This window comes from Drosophila mauritiana, chromosome X, assembly GCF_004382145.1.
Source record: "Drosophila mauritiana strain mau12 chromosome X, ASM438214v1, whole genome shotgun sequence".
In the NCBI taxonomy this organism is placed as follows: Eukaryota; Metazoa; Arthropoda; class Insecta; order Diptera; family Drosophilidae; genus Drosophila; species Drosophila mauritiana.
This window is the reverse complement of record NC_046672.1, coordinates 11254797-11264034: the sequence shown is the minus strand read 5'-3', so window position 1 is coordinate 11264034 and position 9238 is coordinate 11254797. Positions and strand designations below refer to the sequence as shown.

Here is a 9238-nt window from a genome sequence, read left to right as displayed (position 1 = left end):
TTTCTAATCAGATTTAGACAATTTATGATAAGCTGTAAATCAAAGAATTCATTTTATATAGTTTTTCCGCTTATTACAAACGACAAACAGTCGGCTTACCACGAAAGTGTACAATTTAATGAGAGAAAAGTGAGGGATTTGGTTTAATTAGAAGCAAGGCTGCTAGCGTTCTTCTTGTCGGCAGCCAAGGCGTTGAACAGACGGTTGACCTCGTTGGCCACCAGGTTGTCCAGGACGATGCCATTCTGATCGATGAAGGCGGCGCACGACTTGTTGCTGCTCTGCTCGCGCCGCTTGCCATTTTTCGTGTCGCGAACACTGAGGGTCAGCAGGTACTTGTCGTCGTACTTGCGCATATCGGAGCTGGCCTCCCACAGGCGCTCCCGCTCCTTGTCCTTCTGCAGGGCGACCGCAAAGGTGCCCTTCTCGCGGAAACTGGAGTGCAGGGTCAGAATGCCGAGGAGGGCAAAGTAGGCCAAAACGCTGAATAGGAGCACTGGACGGGATTCCGGGAAGGGGTGGGTGAAGTCCCAAGCATGGGCCATTATGGCCACGGAAACGGCGAGGGCGCAGAGGGCCAAACGGGTGTTGACCAGGCCGAATTGCTCCTTCAGCTGGGGACGATCGCCAAGGAGGCAGGTTTTCACTGCATCATCGAGGGCGTGCTTCACCGCGGATCCATCCCACTTGTTGACCTTCACCAGCTGGCAGGGCACATGAAACAGGGAACGAGTTAGTTTATGCACGTATTAATAATATAACATATTATATTTACAGTCTACAATGACGTGGAACACATCTTAATGGACCAAATGCCAAGCCGGCAACCGGTTTACTCACCTCCTCGCCTTGCTGTGACTTTTCATCCTTCTTGCCCATCTTCTATCTGCTCTCTATTGTGTTTTGCTGCCCTTGATTTCCAAGAGAAGTTTGTGAAATGCCCAGAGAAACTCTTTATTCAGGAGTTTTCTTCGTTTTTGTGTGACAACGCGACAACAAAATTGACAATCGTTATCGCTGCTAATCGATATCTGGCTAGCTGCCCGTGCTGCCAGATAGGGCAAGCTTAAAATACTGAAATACTAAAAAGTGCTAGCATAGAAATTTCCCGCGTAATTCAAATATTTCAATCATTTTGAGCATAAATTAGCGTGACGAAAAGTTACTATATCAGCACAAAAGCGTGCACTTTATATTTAAATAAATAAAAAATGGCTTGGCCCAAATATTACACAAATCTAAGCGGAGTTTATCCAAAAAAAAAAAGACAGTGTGTTTTACAAAAAGTGTCTATAAATACGGAGTACGGAATCAATTTACATGGACTTCATTTGTGCCATCAGGTCTTCCAGACTGGTTTCTTCCGCGGTAGCTGCAGTTACAGTTTCCTCTGACGTTTCGCTGGACTTCTCGGGAGCCTCGTAGGCGAGCCTCAGCCCTTCACCCATCACTGGGGTTTCGGCGGGCGTTGGATTACTTTGTGGCGCATCCTCGGCGACCAGTTCGATGCCCCATTCGTTGGTGGCATGCAGCGGCTCTTCGCTGACTGCCTTCTCTTCGATCACAACAGGTTTGGGCCTGGCTTGGAACTCCTTTTGCCGAACTATACAGTTCCTGTCATCGCACTGCGGATTCGGTTTGAGCGTCATCTTGGGAAAGAAGTCGCTGAGGGCATTGTAGCCCAGATAGTCAGAGACCTCGCCGAAATTCAGCAGATACTTCAGTGCGTTCTGGACAAGGAAGCCAGCCGTAATGCCCATAGTTGTGGGCAACGAAGCGGCGCACACGCCCTCTCTCTTCAACGTCTTCTCGTCGATGTTCTCGGCCACCACTAGGGGTGGTGCACAAGCGAAGCAGGCGGTATCGCCAGGACGGATAAACTGAATGTGCCCTGAGACGGCATTCTCCGAAACGCCCGACTCAAACCAGTTGAGATTGCGTTCATTGCACGCCGCATTGATTGCCATTCGTGCTTCAAAATTGTCCACACAGCTGAGCACCAGATCCACCGGCTGGCCAGCTATCCGACCGCCCTGCGATATTGTGTCCAGGAAGCGATCAAAGTTCTCCACCGTTGTGATATTGTAGTTGTGCGTCTCAATCTCCACGTCCGGATTGATGAAGCTCAGCGTGGCGGCGGCGGCCGCAACTTTGGAGAGGCCCGCCTGATCGGGCGTAAAGAACAGCCTGTTCATGTTGGCCAGCTCCACTTTGTCGTAGTCGAAGAGTATCAGTTTGCCAATGCCGCAGCTGCAGGAAATCAATTGATTAATACATAGCCTTTGAATCAATACAGCATAGTTAGAATGACTGTTGTCCTTCTCTTCTCGCTGTGCACGCACCGTGTTAGCATGTCGGCGGTGACGCTTCCCACGCCGCCCACGCCCACAATGGCCACCGCCTTGTCGCGAATGCGCTCGTAGTCCTTGACGATGTTCATCCGCTGCAGGGCCATCAGGCGGCTGTACGGATTGGAGTCCACCACCTCGGCGGACATGCGATCGATGCGATCGCGTGCCAGGCGGCTGTTGCTAGCGACGCCACTGCTGGATTTCGGCTCCGTCTCCAGCTCCGTCTTCAGATCGGCGATGATCGCCTGCAGTTCGTCGATGGCGTGCGACATCCTAGCGTTGGGGTGGCTCCAGTTCCTGGCTCGTGTGTTTGGCTGTGCTCGCCAGCAATTCTTAATTGTTAATTGTTAACTTTCGCTTTTAAGCTCGTTGTCGCCGTGTCACTTTTGGCCAGTGCTGCCAGATGGCCAAATTACTTTGGTACTTGCGTTCGATGGGATGGGGCAACGCCGCATGCTAGTGAATGCCAAGGGTCGATAGTTAAATACCAAAAACATACCAAATTACCTTGCTTGCTGGTACAGTGTTGGTTAATGCTGCCATGGCGCGCATATTTGAATTTTAAAATACATAAAATAGAAGACGAGTAATAACAGCAACCAAATGGCTCTTAACTATATTTGCTGTATGAAAACATTTCAATTTCCCACTAAAATCCATTCGTATAATTACACAAAAGATTTATTGTCAAAATCATTACACACAAATAGGTATTATAATTATTAAATAACCAAAAAAAAAGAGGAGTAGAACAATTAAAGGAAGATGACGATAGTTGTGTTTGCTTTTCGTGTTAAATGCGACAAAAAAATAATCATTATACTATTCAATAAATCGAGTGTGGGAGCACGTTTATTATTATTTAATATTATCAATATTACTGTATAAACCGGTGACTATCACTTGCCAACAAGTGGAGTTATATGTATGGATAAGTGTCCGTTCTGGGTAGCTTATTGTTTGCGGTGTACGGTGTACGGTGTGCTGTCCGCCTGCGCCGCCTGCCCCACCCGCTCCACCTGGTCCACCTGGTTCGCCTAGCTGATGTTCGTCGCGGCCACCGGGGTTCACCTGGTCCGCGGCTGGAGGCGCACGCGGAATCCCTCCTCCCGCTTCAGGATGATGTCCGCCTGCAGCTTGAAGTCCGATTCGGTCAGGTCCGAGTAGACACGGTAGTTCCGCAAAATGGTCGACAGTAGGATCTTCAGCTTGAGCATCGCGTACTTGCGCCCTAAAAAAAATGTATAATAAATGAAACAACACATTATTGTTATTCATTATAGACGATCCGAATATACACACAATTTGCTTCAGTGTTATATATCTGCAACTCACCCACACAGCTGCGTGGTCCCGCAGAGAACGGCACGAAGGCGTAGTAGTGGCGATTGGCCTGCCGCTCCGGCAGGAAGTTGTCCGGATCGAAGACGTTGGGATTGGCGTAGACCTTCGGATTGCGATGGAGCAGAACGGTGGCCACCGTCACCGTGGCGCCCCTGGGAATCACGTAGTTGCCCGAGTTCAGCTTGAGATCCTCCTGCAGCTCGCGGGCGATCAATGGAACGGGTGGGTACATGCGCAGCGTCTCCATCAGACACCGCTCCAGATACTTCATCTCCAGTGTGTCCTGCAATCGGAATGCGGACATTCAAGAATATAACTAACTAACTATGGTGATGTGTGGCATTGGCATTAGTTACCCACCTGAAATGTGGCCGGTCGCTGGGAGTCGCCAAAAATGGAGTCGAGTTCGGCCAGCACGCGATCCTGGATGTCCTGGTGGATGCCCATCAGCGAGAGAAAGAACGAGGAGCCGGCTGCCGTGGTGTCGTGTCCCTCGAACATAATCGTGTCCACCTGCTCCTTGATTTCCGTGTCCGTAATGAGTGCTCCATTCTGGGCACTTTCGAGCATCAGATCGAGGAAGGCCAGCCGCTTCTTCTCGCCAATATCATTGTCCTCCACATCCAGGTCATCCTTGAGACCAGCCGACTGTCCATAGGACAGTCCCGCCACCGGACTGGCCTTCTCCTTATCCTTCTCCCGATCCTTCTCCTCGCTGCCAGCTGTTGATGCGGTCTGGTCACCACCACCAACACCACCATCCTGTTCGCGTTCCCGCTCCAAGGCGGCTGCCTTCAGCTCGCACTGGGCAAGGGATCCACGGGTGCCCTGCTCGAAGGCCGCCTTCTTGCTGCGGATCACCTTGGTGGTCAGGCCGTGGATGATGTTCAGCAGGCGACCCTGCTCCTTGTAGTAGCGCGTCAGGGTGAACACGAACTCGTTGCGCAGAAAGATGCTGCGATGGCGGGCGTGAAGGATGTCGCACATCCGCATCACGGCCATCGCGTACTCGAATCCCGACTTGTCCTGCGTTTTCTTCGACACACCCATCGCAGTCTCTGGAATGGTCCAAACGGAGCACTCAGCAGGGTGTGTATTTATACAAGGAGCTTTAGGTTGTGATATATATTAACTCATAACTAAAGGGAAGTATGGGTATAACCTCCATATCCAAGTAGAAATCCCTTGGAAAACAATATCCCATCACATTTGAATCGTACTTTTCCTTTCAGTGCAGAGACTCGTATCTGGATTTGAAGAGCAGATTGCGATCGAGATCGGATGCGAGGAGATCGGATAGAATGAGATGAGATGAGATGGCAAGGGATGGCATGTGGATGTGGATGGGATGGACCCCCAGCACAAATGGGGGGAAGTGGAATGCACTCGCCTGACCCAAGCGCCAATTGAACTTAACAAACAGACAACAGGCGGCGGAGGTAGACCCCGGATTCCCCGCCAGCTCACCATCCATCCACCGCCTGTCTAATTGTAGATACAATGCATAAATAGATCTATAGATGACAGCATAAACGAGCTTACGGACAAATCCGCTTCGTGTGTACAATCATGTGTGTTTTTGTGCTGTGGGAAAACTGCGAGCCTGGAATTTGGCATTTTATTTTTTGTTGATAAGCTCTCGATTGGCAATCACAGTGGATCACGGTCTATAACTGGAATTGAACTAAACGAAATGTACGGGGAAAGTGAGGGCGCAATCTGAAAACGATTTGAAAGATTCAGGTTGCGAATGAGATAGGTCAGTAAATTTGAATTACACTGCTAAATTTGAATTTTGCTCGTGCGGAAAAGGAATATGAAAATCTGACTTATGCAATGACACATTTGGGCTTTTCCTGTGGAAACTGGCCCGGCTTTTCATTCGCATTTCGTCTGGCATTTGGGTTCGTTTCGTTGAGTTCTTAATTGCTAATTGCCCGTTTGCGTCAGACCCAGACCCCATATACCCCTGACTAATAATCGCCGTGAACAACAACCTCAGTCGTTGCATTCAAATTTTCCTGATTAAATGCTTAATGGCAGTGCGACGTGGCTTTAATTGCACTGCTGACTGCGAGTCCCGCATTCGTTGCATTTCGGTTCGGTTCGGTTCGGTTCGGTTCGCCTCGGTTCCATCACATCCCAACCCATTCCAGCCCATTCCATCACATCACATCGTATCCAATCCAATCCAATCCAATCCAAGGCAATTGCATTCTGCCATCTTGGCTGCATTTCAATTGTGCAGGGCTCGGATTATTATGCAATGGCCTACAAATCAATCCCAAATCGGCCGAGCACTCCGAGCTCCACAATGTCATTAACATTGGCCACCGGCCAATTTGTCTAGGCTCTGGCCGGTTTCACTTTTCACTCCAGGCCCAAAACGTGTCTGGCTTTAAGCGAATTGCCGTCTGGGTGGCATTGGCATGATCATAAACAAGCCCATTTGGGTGGCCCAAACTCATAGGGATTACCTTAACCTGCATCTAGAAATATGGGGTTGTTTATTGCTGCTATAGAACTTGGATCTTTCAGATATCTCGGTGTAATATTCCCATGAAATTGAAACTAAAACTGAAACTATTGTTAAGCTTCTATAAAGCATAAGTATGGTATTTGTACATGTTATATGTTTTTGCTATTACTTTCAAATTCCCAAATAACTTTGGCCTACTTTGAGATACAATAGTTATGTTTTGAATAATATGCTGCAAATTCACTCTACAAATAAGATATCGATTAACTTTTTAACTGATCTGCGTTTGTTAGTTTTCACTTAAAAACCTCTACTTATGGAATTTTCATAAACAAGCCACATGATCGTTTGGGGGACAAATCCAACCAGTTTGCATCAGTTTGGCATAATTCGGTTAAATCGGGGGGCCGGGATTTGAAATATATATATACACATATATATATGTATATATATGTATGCATATAGCTCATTTGCTCCCATTGTGGGGCCACAACAAAAGCGGCAAATTTTTGATTTGCCAGTATATAGGGAAATGGGTCTGCACTCAATTGTGTGTGGCATACAATATAATGTGTCCATATCCACGGCGTTTCTAGCGGGGATTGGGTGACTTGGGCGCACGCATATAACTGAAATGATGATGATGATGATGCTGGATTGTATGCTCATGGTATGCTATGGTATCGTATCGTATAACTATATGGTATGGTATGGGATGGCATGGGTTTTCGGATGATCGTTGCGATTGCGAGTGCGTGTGGGTTGACTGTACTTTAGTGTAATCATGGTATGGCTATCTCTAGCCCCGTATCCGTATATCGCACCTATCTGTATCTGTATATCTGTATACATTTGTATCTGTATATCCATATATCTGTAGATCTGTTCACTTACCCAATAGAATCTCCACGGTTGCCTCGCTCATGTAATCATGGCAATCAAAAGTGCGACCATCCTCCGCACGCAGTTTCCTCACCACATTCCGCGAGTTCTCGTTGAACAACTCGATGAAGCTCTTCAAGACATTCAGATGGAATGTGGGTGCAATCAGTTTGCGGTGCGATCGCCATTTTTGACCTGCAACAATAGATGGAGCAGGGATGTAGAACCGATCGTACATGGAAGCTACTCTTAAAAAATACCAACAATCTTCAAAATTTCTTCATGATTATCACTCAAGCTAACAAGTTTCAAGTTTTAAACCAAATAATTCTATGTTGACCAAATAGTATTACTATAAACTCCTCTAAATTCAATCCAATATGTGTAATATTATTTATCATATTATCATTTTGAATTTATTACATTTGAAATTTGTATATCTTTACTGCAAACGACTGTGCATTTTTTTTCCGTGACTTTTTTGCGACGTTGATTTTATTTATAGCGGCATTGTTGTGCCAACTGTCAGGCTAGCGGATCGCTTAATTAATTTATGATTTCGCAAATTGCATTAGTGGCAAGTGGACACCACCCCCTAAATGTGGGAGGCTTTCCCCTCTCCCCTCACCTGTGCTGATCAGCAGTCCGTCGCCCAGCCAGGGCTTGAAGAACTTGTACTCGGATGCCTTGTCGATGTAGACATGGCTGCTCAGCAGCAGCTCCACGTCCCGCGGATCGTAGATGAAGACCACCAGCTTGGGCCCGATCCACATCTTGGCTATGTGCTCGAAGGGGGCGCTCTTGCGGATGACTGTTCGGAAAACAGCTGCGGGGATACGAGGATACACGGATTAATTGGAGGGGGTCAATTCAAAACCACGAACATTTTGAAAATACGTTATATTTTAAAAGTGAGAAATAAGTTCTTTCGACAGCACTTTAATATTCTTAAAATAAAAGGATACGAATTTTTATTTCACTATTATTTGGAAACTTTATCCCAAGCGACTAAAAACTAACAATCAATGTTTCAAATTTAGGAAAATGCATGATAATTACTTTTAAATCAGAATTAAAGTTTTGTTGAGCAACAATCTAGAGAGTATAACTTCAAATAAATTTGTACTTTCAGAGGTGTTTTAAAAAACTTTCAAACTAGTGTTATACAAGTTTCAAAAATGTTTGTAGTTATGTTTCCTTAGAGTTTAAAGTTTGTTCCAAATTGATTTCTCAATAGCAGCAGGATCTCTTTTTAGAAAATATTAAAAATGAAATATTTTGATTTGATTTGATTTAAATTCTGAGTTTGCCTGATCATCCGTATTTAAAACTGGTTATCCTCGTTATTCTCACTGGCTGCTTAACCCTTATGTGTGCTGAGGGGCTATTCCCGCGAAAGAAAGGGCACTTAGTCTAGTGGATTTACATGAAGCGGGTCCAATCACATCGAACAGATGGCCCACGATGGGCAGGCCCCGTGGTCCCGGCAGTCGTCCGGCCAACCTGTACAGGTGGGCCCGCGATAATCGCCAGTAGATGTACCAAAGCACCAGCGTGGGCAGCAGCAGGAAGTAGAAGACGTTGCTGGGTGAGCCCAGGGCGGCGTCCTTCTTCAGCACCTCCATTGCTTGTCGGGATCCTCTTTCTCTTGCTCTCTCTCTCACACACTCTCCCTCTCTCTCGCTCCGCTCGCTCTCTCTCTCTCTCGCTCTCTCTCCGTCTCTCTCTCTCTCTGTTTCGATCGGTCAACAATGTTCACCAGGTCACAGCAATAACACCAAAACAAAAAAGAAAACCAATCGATCGGCGCACGCACACTTCCCACACAGTACACACGGATCGATCAGCTATCCATGGGCTGGGTTGGATCGGGATCGGATAGGATCGTATCGGATCGGTGGACCGGATGTTACTCGCTGCTCGGCCAGCGCACAACTAAACGGTGACAGCCCCTCGCCGAGGCAAAAAGCGCGAAATGATCGCGAAAATCACAACCCACACACAGGGGTTGCGATGGATAAAGATGTGATGGGATGGGATCGGAGCGGAGCGAAGTGGACCGGACCCGGATCGGATGGCGGAGTTACGGACTCGGAATCGGCTGGCTGTGTGTATAAATTGGATACGTTGGACCCGCGCACTCGCACTCCTCGCGCCTCTTTTCCAGCGACTAGACAGCGCC

At 47.3% G+C, this 9238-nt stretch overlaps 3 protein-coding genes across 4 annotated transcripts; all 3 read right to left on the bottom strand.

The window, feature by feature from the left end:
• Nucleotides 1-7: 7 nt before the first annotated feature.
• On the bottom strand, nt 8-1024 carry LOC117146614 (signal peptidase complex subunit 2). Of its 2 annotated transcripts, XM_033312943.1 has the most exons (3): nt 841-1024; nt 100-704; nt 8-32 (listed from the first exon to the last, which is right to left on the bottom strand). In XM_033312943.1, the coding sequence occupies exons 1-2, from the start codon at nt 877-879 to the stop codon at nt 144-146; spliced, it is 600 nt and encodes a 199-aa protein (XP_033168834.1). In that variant the 5' UTR covers nt 880-1024; the 3' UTR covers nt 8-32; nt 100-143. The 2 variants fall into 2 exon arrangements, with proteins under 2 accessions (XP_033168834.1, XP_033168833.1); XM_033312942.1 differs by lacking the exon at nt 8-32 and having other exon boundaries at nt 34-704.
• A 202-nt stretch (nt 1025-1226) lies between these two features.
• LOC117146613 (ubiquitin-like modifier-activating enzyme 5) lies at nt 1227-2765 on the bottom strand. The gene is made up of 2 exons (XM_033312941.1): nt 2343-2765; nt 1227-2250 (listed from the first exon to the last, which is right to left on the bottom strand). The coding sequence occupies exons 1-2, from the start codon at nt 2621-2623 to the stop codon at nt 1317-1319; spliced, it is 1215 nt and encodes a 404-aa protein (XP_033168832.1). The 5' UTR covers nt 2624-2765; the 3' UTR covers nt 1227-1316.
• Nucleotides 2766-3073: 308 nt separating this feature from the next.
• LOC117148098 (cytochrome P450 4g15) lies at nt 3074-9213 on the bottom strand. The gene is made up of 6 exons (XM_033315313.1): nt 8483-9213; nt 7685-7882; nt 7069-7251; nt 4056-4753; nt 3687-3978; nt 3074-3582 (listed from the first exon to the last, which is right to left on the bottom strand). The coding sequence occupies exons 1-6, from the start codon at nt 8679-8681 to the stop codon at nt 3419-3421; spliced, it is 1734 nt and encodes a 577-aa protein (XP_033171204.1). The 5' UTR covers nt 8682-9213; the 3' UTR covers nt 3074-3418.
• Nucleotides 9214-9238: the final 25 nt, after the last annotated feature.